General features: G+C 40.4%; 1 protein-coding gene across 15 annotated transcripts in view; it reads right to left on the bottom strand.

Annotated features, from left to right (window-relative positions):
* The window catches only part of Rere (arginine-glutamic acid dipeptide repeats), a 396,746-nt gene that overhangs the window by 92,707 nt on the left and 280,472 nt on the right, over positions 1-23,567 (bottom strand). For all 15 annotated transcript variants that reach the window (XM_058572685.1, XM_058572684.1, XM_058572687.1 and 12 more), the window contains one exon: positions 7,722-7,820. In XM_058572685.1, coding sequence (XP_058428668.1) covers positions 7,722-7,820 — 99 coding nt within the window. The remainder of the gene's footprint in view (positions 1-7,721; positions 7,821-23,567) is intronic.

Below are 23,567 nucleotides of genomic sequence, written 5' to 3'. Positions count from 1 at the left end.
CCATAAAAAGTAATCTTTGATTTAAAAAGATTATCCTGAGCAGCAAGGAATAATTTAGGGCAAGCTTCTATTCAATATGGAGCTCCTTCCCAGCTCTCTGTTCTGCTCTGCACAGCCCCAAGGCCTAAGCACACACACATGCGCAAACATGCACCTAATAATTCTGTGTGGAGCCTGGGAAGTGGCAAAAAGCATTGTGGCTTTAAGAAAAACATAAGGATGGAGATAATAAATTTTTAAAAACATTACTGGTTAAAAGAAAGCAAAAAAAAAGAATGATCTTGTTTAAAAGAGAGAGAGAAATGGTCACAAATATTTCTTTGACCACAGTATGGAGAGGTTGCCTGGAATGTCACAAAGCCACGTATATGAACAGCAAGGTCACAGCTGAATTGTAGGTTTAACCTAGGGGCAACTTCTGCTGAATGAAATACTCAAGCAAATTCTTAAAATACCTCATTCCTTCTAAAGCTTGGCCTATCTCATTTACACAAGGATTTTAAAAATACATTCTCTTTCCAGCTTGTTAAACAGTAGAATCTTTCTGCAAATTAATGGACAGAATTGATAGCCTGACACCAACTTTTCTGCACATATAATTGACTTTTAATTTGCTGTCTCATTTCCTAAAGAACTTGACAATAAACTCCACTCTATCTACACCATCGACTTCTTTAAGCAAGGGTTTGGTTCAAAGGCTGATGGGAGTTAATCACAGCAGAGATGGTCCCATTTCATTAACACTTGAAATAACAGACCATATTACCTGGATCTACATTAAAAAAAAAAAAAAAAAAATCCACCAAGGACTGATTTTTACCATGAGTCACAATAAGAATATATAACATGGAGTAATAGATGTATTACAAATGTTTTAAGTAATAGATCAACATTTATACTTCTCTTTAATTTTTCCAACTCTCATATCTAAGAATTTAGTTCTTCTTTAGAAACAGTTATCAATTTCATTTCGAAGAATGGTAGGAGTAAAGAGAAAAATCTACTTTGATTCATTTTAAAATTTAGTAGGGGCTGGGGATGTGGCTCAAGCGGTAGCGTGCTCGCCTGGCATGCGTGCGGCCCGGGTTCAATCCTCAGCACCACATACAAACAAAGATGTTGTGTCTGCCGAAAACTAAAAAAATAAATATTTTAAAAAAAATTCTCTCTCTCTCTCAAAAATAAATAAATAAATAAATAAATAAAATTTACTAGGTCCTGGGCTGGTGTGTAGGTCAGTAGTAGATGAGTTTGTCTGCCCTTCCCCCCAAATTTACTAAGTATCTATTTCCTGATTCATGGAATGTGTATGTCTGTCTTTCAGATTAATAGCAAAGTTTCCAAGTAAAGTTGTAAAATTTTTCACACTAAAATTTCTTTAGAAAGATTTTAATTTAGGGCTGGGATGTAGCTCAGTTACAAAGCATCTGCCTTGAACTTGAAAAGTCCTGGGTTTGACACCCCACCCCACCCCCGTTCCAAAAAATAAAAATAAAAAATAAAAGAAATATTATGTTTCAATTTTCATGTATGCAAATCTGTACATATAAAATAAATTTACAATAACAAAACCATAAACAAAGACCCGATGATCACAAGAAGTAGTAAGTAAACTGTACATAGTGTGTTATGGGTGATGTTTCAATCTTCAGTGTTTTTATAATGACACTCTTAATAGGGGAACTTTACAAAAAATTGTTAAAAGAAGAAAATAAATGGATTCATCTCTTAGATGACCTATATGATAGGATCCCCTTATCATCAATGTTTTTTGTATGACTATATAAAATGGCCAAAAACAGTTCCTCAAATAGATATCATACAACTAAGCCTTTTCCCATATGATGGATGTGAAATTTTAAAACCAAACATCAGGGCTGTGGGGATCTGAAACCCATGGAAGGCTGACTGCAGGTGGTGAAAGCCTCTCTTCCCCTTTGTCATCCAGCTCCTCCTCCACATTCACCTCTACACCCTCCTGCTGCTCTTAACTTTGATGTTACTGTGAATTATATTTTCTTCGGTTGCCACACAAACAGTAAATAAAATTCATTGTATTTTTACTCCTAAGCAGCTCTGTCTTTGGGCATGTCCAGATGCCTGGCCTAAAAGAGTGAACAATGAAAACAATGTTTTCTCAAGCAAACATTCCCAAAAGGGTACAACAAAGGCACTGAGGACCTTTGGGGAGACCCCTTTCAAATGGCTGTGCCACTCTGCCTGAGTAATTCCCCTACCAGCCACACTGGTTCACTGGATTACAAATACTCAGGAAATTAGTTCACCATGTCATGTCAATTTTGAAAGGATTTTCATTTATATTTATGATAAACTGAGTTTTAAACTGAAGGAAGGTTTAGATGTTTTAAAATTTATGAGCTTCTAAGTAAATCCATGTACATAGCCAATTAAGGTTTATCACCACTGTGGATTACTATTTTGGATAAAAATTTCAGAGTTTATTTTTACCTAGGTTGTTCACCTCAATGTATTACATCAAAAGTAGTATTAAAATATTTAATGGACGGCATATTTCAAGATAAAAGCTACTGTTAGCCAAGATGAAATGGAAACAGTTTGTTTTACTATTGTAAGCAACAAAACCTTCTGAATTTTTTTTGCAGCATCTGAACTTTTTCTGAAAGCTAAATCAACATGAAAATATTTCCAAAAACCAAGTAACAGGCAACAGGACAGGAAGCAAAGGGTGAAAAACCCACAGCTCAAAGGAGCACCCAATCTTACATCCTTGCAAGTAAGGCCAAACTCCACAAGGACAGTGCAGGCCTTGAATTTTAAAAAGAATTCAATTAGCATCCCTAGTATTCCCCTAATCAACAGCTGAATGCTAATTAAGAGCACAGCATCAAGCAGCAATGGAATCCCAGTGCAATAAGCAGTAACACAACAGCAGCCAATACTACCTTCAGCCTGCATGCATAAATAAACAGAATTAATAACTATCCAAGCATAGAAGGGTGACTTAATCTGTTTCGATTAGGTGCAGGCAGTTCAGCCCAGGGCCTTTGTGTTATATGTAAAAGTATGCATCATGTTTAATTAAAAACCTAATAATCTAATTTCTGGATTTTTGCTTTTTAAGTTCTGATCTGCATTTCGTCCTTTTTCTTAAGTTCTACCAATTTGGATGGTTTACTGAAAAGGAACAATATTTTATTTACTTATTCTTTGATAGCACTAAGCCACTATCACTGAGTTACATTCCCCCCAGGTAGGCCTCAAACTTGCAATTCTCCTGTCTCAAGCCTCCTGAGTAGCTAGGATTACAGGCATTTGCCACCATGCCTGGCCGGAACCATATTTTTAGCATAAATGCACGTGAAATTGGTTAACTACCAATAATAGAACACTTAAAGGCAGCATCTGGCCATATCTTCTGGCTCTATCCTTGCCGTACCATAGCATTTGAAAAGCTTCATGAATTCCCCTAGGGTTTCTTCCAGAATGTTTCCCTGGTCTGACCAGTGTATTTAACCTGAAATATACACTACAGGCTAGTTACCAAGGTATTTCTTGCAGTTACTCCTCAAAAGCAGAATTGTTTTGCAGTATCTGGTATAGAATCTGACAGAAATTAGCACAAATTTGGCTTCAATAAAATAAGATTTAAAGAATCTTTGCCCCAAAGCAACTTCAATTAGAAACACGATATCCACACACACACACAAACTGTCAGAGCAGTTACTGAGAGAAGATGTGAGATGAAAGGCTTCCCCTTGTGTAGTTTTGAGTCTCAGACGACATAAGTAGTGATCTGAGAGACTTAGGAAGAAACACTTAAGTGAAGTTATGATGATGCTCACAAAAATAACAATCATGATGGGGCTGGGGTTGTGGCTCAGCGGTAAAGTGCTCACCTAGCACTGCGAGGCCCTGGGTTCGATCCTCAGCACCACATATAAATAAATAAAATGCAGGTATTGTGTCCAACTACAACTAAAAAATAAATATTTAAAGGTCCCTCTTTACCTTGGTACAGGTGGGATGATGAGTAATTTGAAAAGCATTTTCTAAAAGTCAAATTTTTAAGGTCAGTTTCGGCTGCATGTAAAAGTTTTTGATGTTAATTCAATAATATTAACTATTACAAGTTTTAAAATGCTGGACTGAGGAAGACCTGAGTGAAGAAATTTTAGGAATGATAACCTTAAACAAAGTGCCACCACTATTCTTCAAGCCCCTCACAGGGAGAGACATTAACCTCACCTTAATAAGTCCTTACCCTTAATAACTTTATAAACTAACAACCAGCAAAAGTTGTCATGAGGAAACGGGGATAAAGGGTCAGTAAAAATGCAAACAAGAGGCACACAGCAGAAGAGGGAGTGACAGCCACAGCGGGCAGAGGGCCGATCCAGCTAGCAGGAAGGGTCAAGCTCTAGCCTGGTGGGAGAAAAGCTTGTTTCTTCCAGGGGCAGGGCCCTGCCTGTCAGGAGGCACAACTGGCAGGCTCTCCTCGCACAGGGCTGGCTGTTCTCATACAGGTTCTCACACAGGCTATGGGAAATAACCTGTGGAAGGCTTTGCTGGTGCTGGTTAGCTAGATCAAATTAACACACCAGAGGCAACAAAGTCTAAAAATAACTAGGACATCCAAAGTGTATAGAAAACTGTGAGGATAAAAGAAGATAGGTAGGCCCTTGTACTTACTTGGGTGGACACACTTGTTTATGTCTGTGATTCCTGGGGTGAGAAAATTGGTGAAGTCATCAGAAGGGGCTGCATGAACACAGCAGGTGTTTCTTCGCAACCAAGGTAAAGAGGGACTGCCTTGTTGCCACATAAATCTATTCAAAGATTTGGATATATTCATCAGAAGCCTCCTTCAGCCTCTCAATTATTTAATCACTCCCTCTCATTCACTGTGGAGGTTTTAAAAAGCAAGCTTAACTTCCTTCAAATAAGAGAATCATTTGATCCCCAGGGTCTGCAAGGGCTGGGTAACTGCCAAAACATTTCCCAAAACAAGAAGCAAACATGATAAAAATAAGCCCAAACCAACTTGAGTTTACGCAGTTAGGGATCATTATCCCATGCTTGGAATGGTTGCCACTTTGGAGTCCTGTTTTGTTTTTCAAAATAACACTGAGCTCTTTCTGGTGCCTGAAGGGTCCTCCCAGCCCCCCACTGCTAAGTCTGTGCACAGCTGCACTGGGGACTCGGTCAACATCTTGGCCTGATATTAGCAAGTGCTGGAAGAAAGGGAAATCAGCTTTCTCTAAGCAGGAAGAGAGGACTTTGTGCTGTGTATTTAAAAAATTCCAGAGGGAAGGAAGGTCATGAGAAAAATGGCGGAAGGGAGAGGACAGAGTCAGTACAGGAGGCCAGAGTACGAAGGAAGGGACAGAGAAGGGGCAGGGAGGAGGTGCGTGAGAAGATACCAAAAAGACAGACTGAGAGGACGCTCAAGAACTAAAGGTGAGCAGGCAGGGGAGCAGTTGTTGTGGTATCCAAGCACCAACAGGATGACCAAGGCAGGCCAAGAGGAGGAGCAGACATCCTTGAAGTATTACTTAACACTCTCATTCCCTCCTTTTCATCTCCTTGTATCTTTCTTCACAAAAAATTTTTGTGGAGTTTAAAATCTTACCAATCAAACTTCTACCCATGTAAATAGGTTTCCAGTGAAGATGTTAATATTAACTTCTCAAAACATCTGAATTTAATGTTTTCACTTTGGTTATTTTTGAAGATAAAAAAATGTTCAAGATGTTATAATCTCTCTACTAATCATGTAAGGCTTGTAATTTTAAAGCAGTTACAAGGGTTTCACCCAAAGTATGATCAGATTTCAATCACAAGGGACAGGTGCTCTATCACCAAAGCCTCAGTCCATCTCTGCTAGTCTGTCCCTACTCCTCTCAACCTTCACCAGCACCACTTACTGAAGTCACTGGATGAACACATTCCCTTGGCTCTACCTTCCCTATACATCCCAGGCCCACCCCTGCTGTCCTGCTCGCCCTCCTTGCTCCCTGGAACTCAACAGTCTCAGAAAGTGCACATGCACAGCAAAAGACAACACCCTGCCACGGCCTACAGGCCACACGTGATCTGCCCCTGCGACAGCCACCCACACTTCACTGTGCCCCAGCTACCTTCCTGCCCTTGTTTTTTTAAGTACCAGAGACTGAATGCAAGGGCACTTAACCATCCTTGAGCCCCATCCCCAGCCCTTTTCATGTTTTATTTTGAGACAGGGTCTCACTAAGTTGCTTAGGACCTCACTAAGTTGCTGAGGCTGGGGTTGAACTCCTGATCTTCCTGCCTCAGCCTCCCAAGCTGCAGGGACACCCACTGCACCACAGCACCCAGCCTCTTGCTTATTTTAAACACACTCCAAGCATGCTTTCCTCTTGTGAACCAGAACTCTCTTCTTTCTGACATCTAAGAGGCTTCCCTCCTCACTTCACAAAGGTCTTGCCTTAACCTCTTTTACGAGGCAGTGCCTCTGCCCAGTTGTTCCCCATCCTCATTACCCGACTCTATTTTTCCTTTGTCCTTTTCTACCACTTGAAACATATTGAGTTAGGATGGTCTCCCCTCTTAAAACATAAGACCCTTGAAGAGGGACCTTGTGTTCTTCTTGACACAGCTCCCAGCACAGCACCTGGCACATGGTATGCACTCTATAAATATTGCTGCATAAATGAAATGAGCAGGATCAAGAAAGCACACACACAACTTCTAAATACTCTTCCTTACCATGTTTTATAAAACAGGTGAGGAACTTGTAGTCAATATGTCAATCATGGCCAGCCTTCATTTTGATTGCATTTACCTGAAGGGCAAATATCAAGCAATAATACTCCCACTGAAGACCATGTTTGCAAAAGCACAGGAAATCTCTAAGCCTATCACAGCAATACCTTTGAAAAGTCACAAGATGGGGATGTAGTTTCATGAGTACTGTTTGCCAGGCAGGAATTAAGGGTTTGCAAGTCTGTGTTTGTGGACACATTTCCTTCTCTCCATCTCCTTTAATGGGCCACAGCAACAAAATGGGTACATAAAATCTAGTGTATTTATTTCATTGAGTCTACGCTTCCTTCTTTTTGGGAGGTGGTGGGGTGGAACTGGGGATTGAAACAGGGGCACTTAACCTCTGAGCCACATCCCAGCCCTTTTTTGTATTTTATTTAGAGTCAGGGTCTCATTGAGTTGCTTAGTGCCTTGCTGTTGCTGAGGTTGGCTTTGAACCCATGGTCCTACCTCAGCGTCCCAAGCTGCTGGAATTACAGGTGTGCACCATTGTGCCTGGCTGGTCTATGCTTCCTTGTTTTGATGAATGACCTTCAGTAGGTTAGTGGTTCTGTAAGCCCTCAAAATAAAAACAAGTCACCAGGGCCACTCAAATTAGATTCTGTATTACCTGGTTTTGACTCTTAGAATACAGAGCTACTGCCAGTTGGCTTGCACCAACACCAACAACAAACCATATTAACTTTTATAAAAGTAACATTTCTCCCCTCCAAGAAGCTTGGGGCTATCTTTCCCAACATCTGTGGAACCTAATCTTAGTAAAGTCAAGTCTTCCTGTGTAATTGCAAGGCTTGAAGGCTCTTCCCTTTGACTGATAAATGTCATGGGCAATCTGTCTTCCAAATGAATCCCTGTTCCCCGAGCAGCAGGCAGGTCACACATGGAGAAGAGAACACCCTGATGGCCCAGAACCAAGGGAAATGCAGGTCCATGCTCACCACTTCATCCTCAGTCCAGCACTTCTCGATCAGCTTGGGCACAGGCTTCTTTACCAGGCGCTGCAGGGCTTTGCCAGCATCATAACCACTTTCATGTAGCTAAGAAAACAATAATCTTAATTAGTTAAGGGAACCAAATAGCAGAATTGAATGCAAATCAATAAAAGGCAAGTCCTGCATTTACTCCAAAAGAAGAATCATGGAAGGGCCACAGAGACTCTTGAGCATTCCATCAGCAGGTAACCTGTTCTCATCCAACCACTGCTCACTGCTGTTCTTCAAGGGTACTTTGGTTTGGATCTAAAAAGTAACTTCCCCCAAGACCCAAGTGTTGAAGATTTGGTCCCCAATGTGGCACTACTGGGAGGTCGTAGGTCACTGGGGCATGCCATGGAAGGGGACTGTAAGACAGTGGTCTCTCCCACCCTCTTTCACTTCCTGACTGCCACTGGGTGAGAAGCTTCCTCCACCATGCTGTGCTGCCTCAGCACAGGCCCAAAAGCAATGGGGCCAAGCAACCATATACTTAAAGTATAAGCCAAAATAAACCTTTCCTCATATTAAGTTGATTTATCTCAAGTAATTGTTACAGTAATGAAAAGTTGACTAATAGGGAGAGAAGTAAGGCAATAATATGAATAGCATTAAGAAGGACAAAGCAAACATCTGATAAACATGTGGCCTTGCAGAGTGCTTGGCACATTCCTTGCACTCACTGTGTTCCCTACACCCAAAGGAAAAGTATTTTCTTTCTTTCTTTTTTTTTTTTTTTTAATACTTATTTATTTAATTATTTTTTTAGTTCTCGGCAGACATAACATCTTTGTTTGTATGTGGTGCTGAGGATCGAACCCGGGCCACACACACGCCAGGCGAGTGCGCTACCGCTTGAGCCACATCCCCAGCCCAAGGAAAAGTATTTTCTTATTTAAGTTTATGAAATAGGAACTCTCACCATTTCATTTGATAGCTGAAATCAAATAAATAATAAATATATTGGGGGAAGGGGTTGGTGCCTGGGGATGTGGCTCAGTGGTTAAGCATCCTTGGGTTCAATCCCTGATACCACCATCATCACCACAAACGCACGCACGCACGCACGCACGCACGCACACGTGTGTGTGTGTGTGTGTGTGTATTTGAGCCAGGCATGATGGCACACACCTGTAATCCAATCGACTCAGAAGGCTAAGGCAGGAGGATCACAAGTTCAAAGCCAGCTTCAGCAATTCAGTGAGACCTTGTCTCAAAATAAAAAAGGGCTGTGCCCCTGGGTTCAAACCTCAGTGCCAGAAAAAAAAAAAAAAAAAAAAAAAGGAGGCAGTCAATTTTCATCATTTTCTAGATTAGAGAGTAACCTTCCAGCGATACAAAATAATTGATTAAGTTCTAATAAAACCATTTATGTTTCACATAATTACCCACATCAATACTGTAATTTGTAAAATCTGATTAAAACTATGGTATAGTTCACAGGAAAATTTTTAAATTTTAAGTGCTTGATAGCAGGAAATTTCTCCTAAGAATATAAGTCCCAATCTAAAAGCAAAGTGCTGAGTGGGTGAGTTGAAATCACATATCATTATCAGGAGGAGCGGCTGTGAACTGTTTGCTGTGCTGCTGCTCATGGCCATCAGCTGGAGGGTGGCTACTGCCTGCATAACCCCCCAGCTGAATTTCTGGTGAGGTACTCAGTGGAGAAAAAGGCATTTCCCTTAAACATATCCCAGTATTCACACTTTGTCTACAAAACTCTCCCCCGAAGAAGCCACTGAATTGACATGATAACCTGAAACTCCTTCCACTACCGGAATCCATCCTTTACTTTGGTCCACTGTCTGATAGCCCTCTTAAAATATTCCTATTTCTGACCTCCCCATGATATAAACCTAATAAACACTTTCCCCCCTACCCTAACTCAAAGATGCATGTGCAAAGTACAAGGTGGGATTACATACCAAAAGTGATGGATGTTTCTTGAATGAGTAGGGCTGGCACAGCACTGTGCTACATCAGTGTTTAGTAGGGCTGGTATAAAAGCTCAGAGAAGCAGCTGTGCTATGGCCACATGCCCCCTTCCCAGGAGTGACATGGACCCTGCTAGAGGGACACCTTCTTACCGTTAACATACACCAATTTCTACCTGCCAGGAATCCTGTCTGAGAAAACTCTGGCAACTGAGATTTACAACTTTAAAGGAATAACAGTATTTCCCCCTTATCCATGGAGATTGTGTTTCGAGACCTCTAGGGGATGCCTGAAACCTATATACACGATGTGTTTTCTCATACATCCACACCTAGGTTAAAATTTATTTTTAAAATAAGGCACACCACCAAGAGATTAGCAATAACTAGTAACAAAATAGGACAATTATAACAGTATACCATAACAAGCTGGGCAAGGTGGCATACCCCTGTAATCCCAGGCTCAGGAGGATCAGCTAGCCTCAGCAATTTAGTGAGGCCCTAAGCAGTTTAGCAAGACCCTGACTCAAAATAAAATAAATAAAAGGGCTGGGGATGTGGCTCAGTGCCCAGTGCTAATACTGAGGAGGAGGATGATGATGATGATGATGATGATGATGATGATGCTGATGCTGATGGTGGTGATGGTGATGTTATTTAAAACCTGTGAATTTTTTATTCCTGTAATTTCTCACTTAATATTTTTGGACTACAATTAACTGTGAGGAACTCAACAGTGGAGAGCGTAACTGCAGGGGTGTAACTACATTTTATTAAACATGCTGGAAGCGCCAGGGCCTATGCAGCTCCCAACAGCAGTCAGTATCTTCAGAGCACACCGGGACAGTGCCTGCAGGCCAGGGCTTCCTTCACCCTGCAGCACTGGTTGTGCCATACTGGCCTGTGCTAGGCACTCTTTCAATTGCTGGGGCAGACACAGATGCAACACCAAAGATAAAGAACACAAAAATGTGAGGCCAAGAAAGGCGTACCCTCTGAGAATCAATAGGAAGGACTGTGCTACAATGACACATGGTTCTAAATGCCACACCCAATTCGAGGGTCCTAAAAGGTTGGGTTCTACTGTTTTTTGCTGGGTGCATAGTAGGCCCTTCTCAAAAAGGCTTTCTTTTTTGAATGACTGTGAAGATCTCCTGTCTTCAGAGAGGGACCAAATTAAGGTCAAGGAAGAACTAAACTGGACATTTCAACTTTATTCCTCATATAAGTTGGTACACCTACCAAAACACTAGCTATCTTATATCTTCAAGGAACTGGCATTAAAAACATTTGTTCTACCAATATAGCATCAAGCTCTAAAGGATTTAAATTCCACTTTGTGAAAAATATTAGATTTGTTTCCAATTTTAAACATCTGCTCAAGATCACGGAGATGATCTGTTTCATCAGGACATTTGATGTAGGCATCTCAGTACTGCTAAAGTCAAAGGTTCTTTAATATGAATAAGACTTTCTACCATTTCCCAAGGGAAGACTATTGCAAGAAATTACAAGGAAGATATTGGGGGGCTGGTAGGGGTGCTTCTTATAGCTTCACTTTCTAGCCATGGAAAAGCAATTAAAGCAATATAATTAAACCTGTCTATCTATATTGTAGCCAAGTCAAGCTGGGAAAATCTGAAACACAGTTTGAATGTAGGATGTAGAGAACTGTACATATTTAGGAGCTACTGAAAAGATCACTGAGATCTTACACCAACCCCATCACTCCACCAGCCACTGAAGAAAGATCTCATTTAGCAGAAACTGCTTGCAACCTCATTCCCCTGGGTGTGCAGTGTTTTGTTTTTATCTAAAAAACAAACACTAGTAAATCTCTCTGCAGCTTTTTAAAGTTCATAACTGTACTTCTATACTTGTGAAACCCATCTTCCCTAAAGCAGGGGTCAAGACCTGGGATTTATGACTGGGGAATATAACAAAATGGTGATTCTTCATCAATCCACTATCATTTCAGGTGGTTGCATCATAGAACTACTCTGTTTTGCTGTTTAGCAATGTGTTTTATGGCCCACAGGCTTGCTCCACATATTGCAATGAGATGTTTGTTTCCTACATTTTTGTTTGGTTCCTTGTGAAAGAGCACAGGTGAACTCGTCCCCTGTTAGGGTCCAGCCTTCTTCTACCACATCTTCTGCTCAGAAGTGCTGGGACCATGAGATCAAACAGGACAATCCAGCTTCAGTGGCTTTCCATTCACTACACAAACAGCTACTGAACAACTCTTTATGCCAGTAACTGGGCTGGCCAAAGGGCTACAAGGGCATGCAAGGACAGGCATGCATGAACTCCACACAGTGGACTCAGGAGGGGATTTGGGGGCTGAACACAAAAGCAGCCTCTGAAAAACACCTGGTTTAGTTCCACTGTGAGGACAGTAACCACTCCACTGACTCACTGTGCATCTAGAAATGGACACATTTTTCCAGCTGCACAAAAAGCTCTCAAGGACTCCAAGCCTTCTGTAGCCTGACAAAAAAGGCAAAGGACTGGAGGCAGGAGGCAGACTCATTGCCAGCTTTGTCCCAGATCAGCTGCATTCCATGAGACACACGTGCCAAACACTCTCAAACATACAACAGCTCTGAACCCTGCAGTGGTGTCATCGCGGCGTTGGTACTATAGATGCACAATTCCTACATAAGACAGATCAAACAAGTAGGGGGGTCAATGAGCCAACAATGCTGACTGTCACTACACATCCACCCTGTCTTGTTCTAACCCCTGACCTGAAGGAAGGATTAGCATTAAGAGAGGACCATGCCATGAGTAGAAAAACACATTTCTGCATAATTGCCCAAGTTAAATCTGCTACTTTCACCCTGCCTGACAAATCATTCCCTGCTTATTACTTTCCATAATTTAATATATATAAGTGCTTTACTGGCAAGTTTCTCAAAAGAATAAATAATACTTAATGACTGCCTACAGTTTAATTAACTCATGATTGAACTTCTCCTGAATTGCCATAAACATTAAATTATATCCTTCCTCAAAGCTTCCATGGATAGAAATCTTGTTTCAAGCTTTAACTCCCCTCTAAACAATTCTGAAATTTCAGCAAATCTGTATGTTGGACAGAAGGGTGAGATAACTTAACTTAATGCCTGGTTATAAAGTATGTTATTTTATAGAGCAAAGACAAGGTCTTAATTTAAATAAGATTGAAAATGTGCACATGTCCGAACACCTCATTTATATTACAGCAGTCATTAAACATCTCTGGACCTCAGGCAGTCTTATTAGCATAGACTCTGTGTTACCACAAGGTTTCACGTTTCTACTCCTGCTTCTCGTCTGAGCTGCCGTTTTCTGTCTGCATGATGTTGCACATAAATTTTCCTTTTGGCGTGGCTCAGCTGTCAGGCGCCTCTGTTCTGTAATGAACCCATGGATTACATCTCCCTGCTCTGACATCTCTGGTCTCACACATCAAAATATTGTTCTTCAATTGTAATTTATAACTTAATTTAAATGTCCCTTTTCCTGTGACCTTTTTAGATCAAATGGCACTGCACCTGGCAGTCTGCTTCACAGAAGCATCCTTCTGCAATCTTAGCTATTGTAAGAATTGCAGAAAGCCCCAAGTCAGCCTGCTTTCAGGCTGAATATCAAATAATTAATTGTAGTCCACTAAGAACAAAAGGACATCTCAGTCTCCTACTATGCAAAATGTTGTTTAAATTGCTAAAATAATCTTGAAAGGAAAAAAGGTGGGATTTGGAATCCAGTTCTTACAATTCTTCATGTGCTTTCAATTATTTCAATTATTTATACAAATGAGAAAGACTTCTGTCAAAATCTGTCAAAGACATCGTTTTAAAAAAAATTTCTCCTAAACCATGATTCAAAGATATAAATACATTTTCATGCATACCCACATCACCAATGACCTAGCACCAAGTATAAAATATGATACGTGTATATGTTAAAGAAATGACAATTAAAACTACAAGCACAATGCTGATTTTTGTTTGGCCACTGCCACACCAAATAACACTATTTAGGCAACAGAGGGTGCCTCTGGGAGACTGAGGCTAAAATTGAATATTCAGTGGAAGCACATTTCACAGACAATGACAAAAACACAGAATTTAACTACTAAGCGTAAAACCTGGGGGAAAGGTCTGATTAATTTTCTGAAGAAAATACACAATCGCTGAACTAATCTTCCCTCTCCATCACTTTCTATGTACCAACAATGTTCCAGGAATCATGTTGGCCCCTGAAGCTGCACAAAAGAGAGGCAGGAGTGGGGAAGGGTCTGCTGGGCAATGCAGATTTCATCACTCTGTAGCTAGAGTACTAAAATAAGAAATAAAACCCAGAGATTTAGTGTCTGGCTCCAGGCCCCTTCCTAGCAAGCAGCAGAGCACAGATTCTACATAAACCCAATGTTCCATGAAGAAATCTGAGACACAGTCTCTGCTCCACAACATCTGAACTTGCAGCTGTAGACAGGCACTCAAGTGGGAGAGATGGGCACAAAGCCTCTCACCTGTGATGACGCAGCAAACAGTTTTCTTGCATCTTGGAACTGAGGCGGGGCAAAGAAAGGAGGAAACTAGCAGCTCAAAAAGGAAAGACACATGTAAACCAAACAACAAAAAACACATTATCACAAAAACACACAATGAACCCTGACGGGGATGATATTTATTTAGTCTGGAAAATCATCTATTAAATCTTGAAGACCACCAGTCAGGGCACGATGACCAGCCTTGCCTTCACTTCATGAACAGCAATAACCCCAAAACACACTATTTTTGGAATTAACCAAAATAGGTCGTGACATGTCCAGGCCACACCTCACATACAACTCAACTCTTCAGACTGCCCTGAATCCTCCCCTCAGTCCCAGGCTACCCCTGTGACACTGCATTAGAACCCCAAGCCACTTCAACCTGGCAGTGGGCTTCCTGAAGGTGCTTTAGACCCACAGGAAGAGAGCTCCAGTCATCAAGATTAGAAAGGAAGCACCATAGATGGTACTTCCACAGAGGCCAGGTAAGCCACCTAGAAATCAGGGGCCAGACCAAACTTTTTCTTTTCAGTTATTCATTTATTTGTTTTTTGTTTGTTTCTCTTTACCAATTTCCACCAGCTGTCTTTTTGACGCTCTGACACTGTCTTCACACCAACACAAACACCAAGAAGAGCCTGGTACCAAAGACACAAGTTGGGAGTCCTAAAAGTTGAAGCCTTGGGGCTGAGGCTGTAGCTCAGTGGTAAAGTGCTTGCCTCGCATGTGTGATGCACTGGGTTCAATCCTCAGCACCACATAAAAATAAATAAGATACTGTGTTTTCATCTACAACTAAATAAATATTTAAAAAAGAAAGAAAAAAGAATAGTTGAAGCCTAAATAGAACCAGCTCTGGGTTGGACTGATTGACTGATTTTTAAATATCTTTATTTTTTAGTTGTAGATGGACAATACCTTTATTTGTTTATCTTTATGTGGTGCTGAGGCTCGAACCCAGTGCCTCACACATGCTAGGTGAGTGCTCTACCACTAATTATCTTGCTAAATCTCAGTTTTCTCAGCCTCAGAAAGGGAGGAGAACCTACTTTGGAGGACTACTTGGCATGAACCAAGATCTGTGATAAGTGCTGTTATTAGTTAATTGCAATTAGGAACAGCTGACTAAAAAGGGAAGCAGTAGATAGATCACCAGGAAGCAGCTCATAGAGAGAAGCAAAGATCCAAGAGCTCGGGACAGATTTTTGCTTACGAGACTCCAATAGCCACATAGAAGAGCATTGGTCTGCTACACCAGAAGACGCATTCAGGAAAGAAAACAAGCTGGAGAGCAGGGGCAGCATGGATCCCCTCTGTTGAGACAGGATGAAACAGGGAGTAAGGTAGGAAACAACAGAGAACTCGGCATACTGTTGGGAACCCAGAGAAACCTGAGTCTGGAATTCAAGTGACGGGTAGAGAATTCACAAGCTGCATTTGGCAAAGCAGACTGTGGCTCTGCATTTCTTCAGCCCTAACAGAAAGGGGAGAAGCAGGTAATTCTTCAAACTTTCCAAGTTACAACATTCCTTCACTTTATAAAGATTTTTTTAAAAGGCAAGATATTATAAGACATCTTAATGAATGAAGAAATGGTAATGATATTGATTCATTAATTCAGGAAAAAATAGCCTCTGGCCTAGGCCACTTCCCCCAAACACTTAACAGCTACACCACTTACCTGGTTTGACTTAAGACAACAGAGATTCACCTTGTCATATTTTTAAAGTCTCTATGAAAACCAGGTTTATACCAGAGGTCTTTAAATGAAAATTATGGATAATTAATCAGTTATCCAGTTAGCACGGGAATAACCTCTCTTCTTAAGTTCACAATCCTTCCTTCTACCTTTGAATATGATTCAACCACAGAACAAAAGAAAGCAGGGGCAGTGAGGACACAGGCTGCAGCGGTGCTCCTAAGGGGAGGAGGCAGTTCAGAACTGATCAAGTGGACCTGCTAACACAGCTGCAGCTACAACACAGGAGTGGAACTCTGGCCACAGACAGAAAAGCTATCAGCAGGTTCATAAATCTATTGTTTATATTCTTTTCTGAAAGATATTATCAGCTGAGAAAGACCACCAGTGGAAATTGTTCAGGGCCACAAGCAAAAACTAACACATATTTTCATTGACTTTAGCATCTTCACCATTTTGAGAACAGAAACAAATATGTAACATGAAAATGGGCACAAACCTAGAGGGTGACAACAAAACCACAGCTGTATCCTTCTCCTGTAGGAACTAGGAGACAACTCATAAATGCTGAATTGATCTAGAGAGTATAAAAGAAAGGTTTTGACCAGACCCCTTCAAAGTTAAATTTTAAAAAACAAAAGCACAAAACATAGAAAACTTTAAGTCAAGACTAGCTTCACCAGGATTAAGAAACATTTATGTGGGGCTGGGGCTGGGGCTGGGACTCAGTGGTAGAGCACTTCTCTAGCATGCATAAGGCAATGGGGTCGATCCTCAGCACCACATAAATAAATAAAATAAAGGTACTGTGCCCATCTATAACTTAAAAAAAAAAAGAAAGCTAAAAAAAAAAAAAGAGAGAGAGAGAGAAACATTTATAGAAATGGCTTTACATCCTACCTTGTGAAATTCACATGCAGAATTAACTGCTCCCAATCCATGGGGCTTAGCAGCCTCAATCTTGGTAGTTTCTGACAAGGGATTTTAAGGTCGTGAAAACAATATTCCATTTAATCTTTGTAACTCCTTGACAAAGTTATGGAACAATGACCAAAGTGGCAAATACCAAAGCATGTAAAGCACCAGAGTTAAGAAAATTTCTGTGTGACTCATCTGTTACCTGGGAATTTTAGCTAAGAACAAAGGTAAGAAATAAGCAGAAAGCCTCTGGGCAAGAAAAACAGTGTTCCCAAGCAATGGCCCTGTGGAGGACCAAGAAGTCCCTCACCCTGAACCACAGAAACCTCGCCACTTCATGATACTGATTTTCCCAATTTAATAAGAGGTCTCAAAAGAACAAATCAGAAAGACTGTATGATTTCAGAAAAGAGCAGCAGCAAGACTGCTTAATGATGAAGACTCAAAATTTGGAAAACTATGATGCAAACCAAAGATTTCAAACTCTAACGGTAACATGTAATTTTGTGTAATGGCCACTAGCAATGATCACTCAGAGGCATCAAGAAAGGTAGATTTGATTTGAGACTAATTGAAAAAACTAAACCTCTTTTCTGAAGGAGAAAAGAAGAAGGGAAGGCTACAGGGAAAGAAAGAGCAATCTTCCTAAAATGCTTGGGAAGCTAGGACACACAGCCCAACACTGTGGGCAGGGAGGGGACAAGCCAACTAAGAGATAGGGACGTGGGGGCTGACAGTGCTGTCATCTAAGAACCCAAACAAATGGCCAGGAAGGGTCAAAGAACATTGAGTCTTCTGGAAGAGAGGCCTACAGAGCAAGGCTGTAGGGTAGGAAACTGAATTAGTAAAAAGCTATGGGGTCAAGGGCAGCATGGGCTTATTCGGGGACAGCTTAAAGATCAAGTTGACAAACATATAAGACCTAAAGCCACCAAGAAACAACACCCTAAGGAAAAGGGGGTAGAATGGGAATTTTTTTGTGATTAAATATTCATAATATTGGGGCTGGGGATGTGGCTCAAGCGGTAGCGTGCTCGCCTGGCATGCGTGCGGCCCGGGTTCGATCCTCAGCACCACATACAAAGAAAGATGTTGTGTCCGCCAAAAACTAAAATAAATAAATAAATATTTAAAAAAAAAAAAAAATATTCATAATATTAATCATTTAAAAATGTTCACTGGGGGCTGGGGATGTGGCTCAAGCGGTAGCGTGCTCGCCTGGCATGTGTGCGGCCCGGGTTCGATCCTCAGCACCACATACAAAACAAAGATGTTGTGTCCGCCGATAACTAAAAAATAAATAATAAAATTCTCTCTCTCTTGGGGCTGGGGATATGGCTCAAGCGGTAGTGCGCTCGCCCGGCATGTGTGCGGCCCGGGTTCGATCCCAACACCACATACAAACAAAGATGTTGTGTCCGCTGAGAACTAAAAAAAAAATAAATATTAAAATAAATCTCTCTCTCTCTCTCTCTCCCCTCTCTCTTTAAAAAAAAATCTCTCTCTCTCTCCCTCCCTCCCTCCCTCATTCTCCCTTAAAAAATAAAAATGTTCACTGTAAAGGTGTGGTTTAGTAATTAGATTGCATTCCTTTACTGCAGTAAGATATGACTATAGATGTTTCAGTGTTAGTACATACAATTCTCAAGAAATATTAAAGGAAAAAAATCAAAGTGCAGAACTCTATGTAGATGTGAAAGACAAAAGGTTCATAAGTACTCATAAAGATATAAAAACATACATCCAGAAACATCAACTGTGCTGATCTCTTTGTAGAAGGAAATTTTTATATTTTAATTTAAAACTTAAATATATGAATGTAAGACTTTAAAATTTGAATTCTCATTTGCTAATAAAAAATAAAAGGATCTGTGTCATAAAATATCCTCTCACACACAATCACAGACGAATATTCACATAAGATTTTATATTCTGGTTGAAGACATTGTATAGAAATTTTTCAAATTTTTAGGCTAAATATAAAAGTCAAAGAAATGCTAGGAAGGAAGGAAGGAGAAGAAACAATTAGAGGATATGGTGGCACACACCTGTAATCCCAGTGACTAAGGAAGCTGAGGCAAGAGGATCAAAAGTTGGAGACTAGCCTTAGCAATTTAGTGAGACCCTAAGCAATTTAGTGAGATCCTGTGTCAAAATCAAAAATCAAAGGGCTGGAGATGTAGCTTATTGGTACAGTGCCCCTTGGTTCAATCCTTAATACAAGGGGGAAAGAAGAAAGAAGAAGAAGAGGAGGAAGAAAGGAGGAGGAGGAAGAAGAAAGGAGGAGGAGGAAGGAGGAGGGAGGAGGAAGGAGGAGGGAAGAGGAAGAAGAGGAGGAGGAGGAGGAGGAGGAAGGAGGAGGAGAAAGAAGGAAAAAGAAGGAGAAAGAAGGAAAAAGAAAAAGAAACAATGTGTTGGGTGTGGTGGTGCACGCCTGTACTCCCAGTGGCTCAGGAGGCTAAGACAGGAGGATCGCCAGTTCAAAGCCAGCCTCAGCAAAAGCGAGGCACTAAGTAACTCAGTGAGACTCTGTCTCTAAATAAAATACAAAAACATAGGGCTGGGGATGGGGTTCAGTGGCCAAGTGCCCCTGAGTTCAATCCACCTGAAAAAAGAAAGAAAGAAGGGAGAGAAGAAGGAAGAAAGCCCTTCTTACTTTATCAGGCCCAGGCTACGACTGAGGCAGGCTGGATTAGATAGAGAGCTTCAATGACTAGGGTAGGTGCAGAGAGACAAAAACACTGGACAAGTTAGAGGTCAAAATAAATCAGTTAATTATAATAATTTCACCTAAATAAATGTTCTTTACATTGAAAAAGTAAAAGTTTAAACCAGGGATTGAACCCAGGGGCACCTAACTACTGAGCCACATCCTCAGCCCTTTTTTATTTTGAGACAGGATCTCATTGGTTGCTTAGGGCCTCACTAAGTTGCTGAAGGTAGCTCTGAACTTGCAATCCTCCTGTTTTAGCTTCCTGAGCTGCTGAGATTACAGATGTGCCACCACGCCCAGCTTCCTTACATTGATTTATAAATCAAATGTCCTCAGATGTTACAGAAACATCACATTCACTAATACAAAGATTTTTTTATTCTCAGTATCAGAAAGTATACACTTAAATCTAAGTAAGTTACATTATTTTAAAAATTTTCAAAAGAAGTACAGGTTGAGAATCCCTAACCTGCAAATCCAAAACCCCAAATGCTCTGAAATCCAGAAATTTTTGATAAAGGAAGTCTGTCCTGGGCTATCACTTTTTAGTAGTTCTCTATACAATAGTAATTGTAACTGTAATAGGCCAAGAACACCAGAAGATATCCACATCAAATTTCTCAGAACCAATGAATGTGGTCTCACTTGGAAAAAAAAAAAAAAGTCCTTGTCAATGTGATTAAGAACCAAGAAAAGCTGAAGCAGGAGGATCACAAGTTTGAGGCCATCCTCAGCAACTTAGTGAGACTGTCTCAAAATTTAAAAATATAAAATTAAAAAAGGAATCATGAGCCAGGTAGGGCAGTGTACATCTGTAATCCCAGCAGCTTGGGAGGCTGAGGCAGGAGGATCACAATTCAAGGCCAGCCTTAGCAACTAATCGAGGCCCTAAGTAACTTAGTGAGACCCTATCTCAAAATAAAAAAAGCACCCCTAGGTTAAATTCCCAATACCAAAAATTTTTTTAAATGTAAAAATCATGAAATAAGATCACTGTAAATAATCCAGGCAGGCCTCAAATTCAATGCTACCATTCAAGTGAGGATGATCAGAGAGAGAAATGAGGCTGCAATCAAAGACTACCAGCAGCACTAACAGCTGGCAGAGATGAGGAACGGATTCTCCACTGGAGTGTGGTCCTGCTGATGTTTCCTATTCCTGGCCTCCAGAACCATAAAAGAATATATTTCTGTTGTTTTCAGCCACCAGAAAACAACAGAAATATATTGTGATAATTGTTAACAGCAGTCACAAGAAACTAATACACCAACTCTCAAAATTTAGGGGTAAAAAAATCACTTAGGAGAACTATAAAAAAGCATTCTTCAAGAGAGCATGAGAAACACATACTAGGACAAATATTATAAATGCCAGCCTTTTATAGTACTTGGGAGAAGGCACATTAATGCATGAGCCCCTCTGAGACTCATGGCTTGGTTTGCTCTAACAATGAGGCTGACACTTAGGTCATCAGCATCTTCATCAGACGTTGTCCCACATGGTATGCAAACAGCAAGAACTCACATGTTTTTATTACTGAAAAAAATAAATAATGAATGGTTTTTCCCAAAGTCTTCAACAAGTGTTTATTTGTTGTTGTAATTCTTGTTTTTGGTATGGGGATTAAACCATGGTCCTCAAACACTGCATCACATCTCCAGCTCTTTTTTTGTTCTTTATTTTGAGACAGGGTCTAAGTTGCCAAGGCTGGTTTTGAACTTGTGATCCTCCTGCCTCACCCTCCTGAGTTGCTGGAATTATAGGTGTGTGTGCCAGCAGGCCCAGCTCTTAGAGCCTCTTTGAAAATGTAGAAAGGATAATTCATCCCAATTTGCTAAATACTGTTATTAATGATTAATACAGGCTCAAAGATATTAAAATGTTAAGATTGATATTAAATATTAAATGCACATTTCTTTTCTTTTCTTTTTTGTACTGGGGATTGAATTCAGGGGCACTAGACCACTGAGCCACATCCCCAGCCCTATTTTCTATTTTGTTTAGAGACAGGGTCTCACTGAGTTGCTTCGTGCCTAACCATTGCTGAGGCTGGCTTTGAACTCTGGATCCTCCTGTCTCAGCCTCTCAAGCCACCAGGATTAAAGGCATGCTCTACCATGTCCAGCTTAAATGCACATTTCTCACAATATCAATCATTACCTAGAAAAAGGTCCTTATGTTAACAAATGAACTTTCTAATTTTTGCAAAACAAAAATGAAAGAATCACATTTCTCAGTCCCCGCTGACAGCCAAGAAGAAAGAATGGAGACACAGGAACACACATGAAGCATGAGAAACTTCGAAGTGGCTGAAGAGCAAATCCTCCAAGACATTTCAAGAGGACTGCTATAAAGCCCTTCCTGGCCTCAATTCTGTTCTGTCCCCAAGGTTAAATTATTATGTTTCTAATTATAAGATAGGTACATTTATTAATTTGTAGATGATACCACACTTACTTTATAAAATTATTGTGAAGATTAAATTAGTTCATAAAAAGCACTTAAACTTGTGTCTAGGATATAAGAACTCAATCAATAATAAAATTTACTTTTATTATTGCTATTAATGGCATTAGGTAGCTAATAGTTGAAACCTAATAAGTTGAAAACAACAGTGATAAACTTAAGGTTCTGTGCCTGGTTCAGAGTTCAGTGGAAAAGCTCAGGGCAGGGGAGAAGATGATTAGCCAAGGCAAACATACAAAGAAAAACACAACAAGTAACAGGAGACTAAAACAAGACCAAAAAGAATACAGCATGCAAAGTGGCATGAGCTGAAGCTGTACTCAGAGATGAACTGTGGGAGTGGCTGCCAGCACCTCCTGGCACCTCACACTGCTCAGACCCGAAGAGCACTATTCTGGTGAAGGGTCCCCAGCTGACCAGAGGAGAAACAAAATGGTCATACACAGAAATGGCTAATATCACAATGTGAGATGAAACTTGAAAACTCCACCCTTAGAAAAAGAAACCAATCATGAAAGGCTGATATTATACGACACCATTTATGTGTAATCTCCAGAACAGGCAGGTTCAAAAAGACAGAAAGTAGCTCAGTGACTGCCAGGGGCTGAAGGAGAGGGGACAATGGGAAGTGACGGCTAGTGAGTACAGGGTTTCTTTGTGGGGTAACAGAAATGTTCTAAAATTAATTATGGCAGTGGTTGCACAAATCTCGAACATACTAAGAACCATAAAACTGAACACTTCAAATGGGTGAACTAGATAGAATTTGAATTATATCCCAATAAAGCTTTTATATGAAAGGAAAAACATGGCTGAAGAATCTTGATGGGGTGGCTCATAAGGAAAAACAGAGCCCCGCCTGTGAAAGGCTGTGCTAGGAGCAAGACAAATTAAAAGAATCTAGGATAAACTATTCTGTTAAAACTATAAAACACAAGTCACGAAGGTTTCATCATCAGAGGTTGTAATATAAGTGGCCTTTATCTCCCATCCACGCCAGAGAAACCAGATAATGCTCTCCATCATCTCAGGGAAGAAGAGAGTGGGGCATGAAGCTTTAAGCAAAGCTACAGACCACCTGAAAAGGAACAAAATAGTAAGACAGTAAAACTTAAAAGCCATATGCATCCAAAAAAACCAAGAAAAAGAAATAAATCAGGTGATTTCTTACAAGTTGCCACCTGGAACTTGAGAATAGAGGGAGTTTATGAAGTTCTTATCGCAAAGAAAGTAAAACTGGTAAAATTTTGTAACAATTTTCAAAATCTAAGCTCAAAATGTTTCCAATTGGTCAAAACACAATAACTAAAAGTTGAAATTTATATATTATTATGTTAATAATCAGTTGAAAAGGTATGTTTTACCAGAAAACCTCAACTGCATGGTGTCTGCATCTCCACTAACAGGACTAATTAACAGCACAGCATGCAGCAGACTCCAATAGCCTGTTATTACACAAATAGAACACTAACAGCAGTACTTGTCAAGACTGATTTATATAAGGTGCAGCTCTGAAATTTATTGGATTTCCATAATAAGA

This window comes from Marmota monax, unplaced genomic scaffold (genome assembly GCF_021218885.2).
Source record: "Marmota monax isolate L192 unplaced genomic scaffold, Marmota_monax_Labrador192_F-V1.1 WCK01_AAM20220418_F8-fsc00080, whole genome shotgun sequence".
Classification (NCBI taxonomy): Eukaryota; Metazoa; Chordata; class Mammalia; order Rodentia; family Sciuridae; genus Marmota; species Marmota monax.
This window is presented reverse-complemented; position numbering and strand designations above follow the sequence as displayed.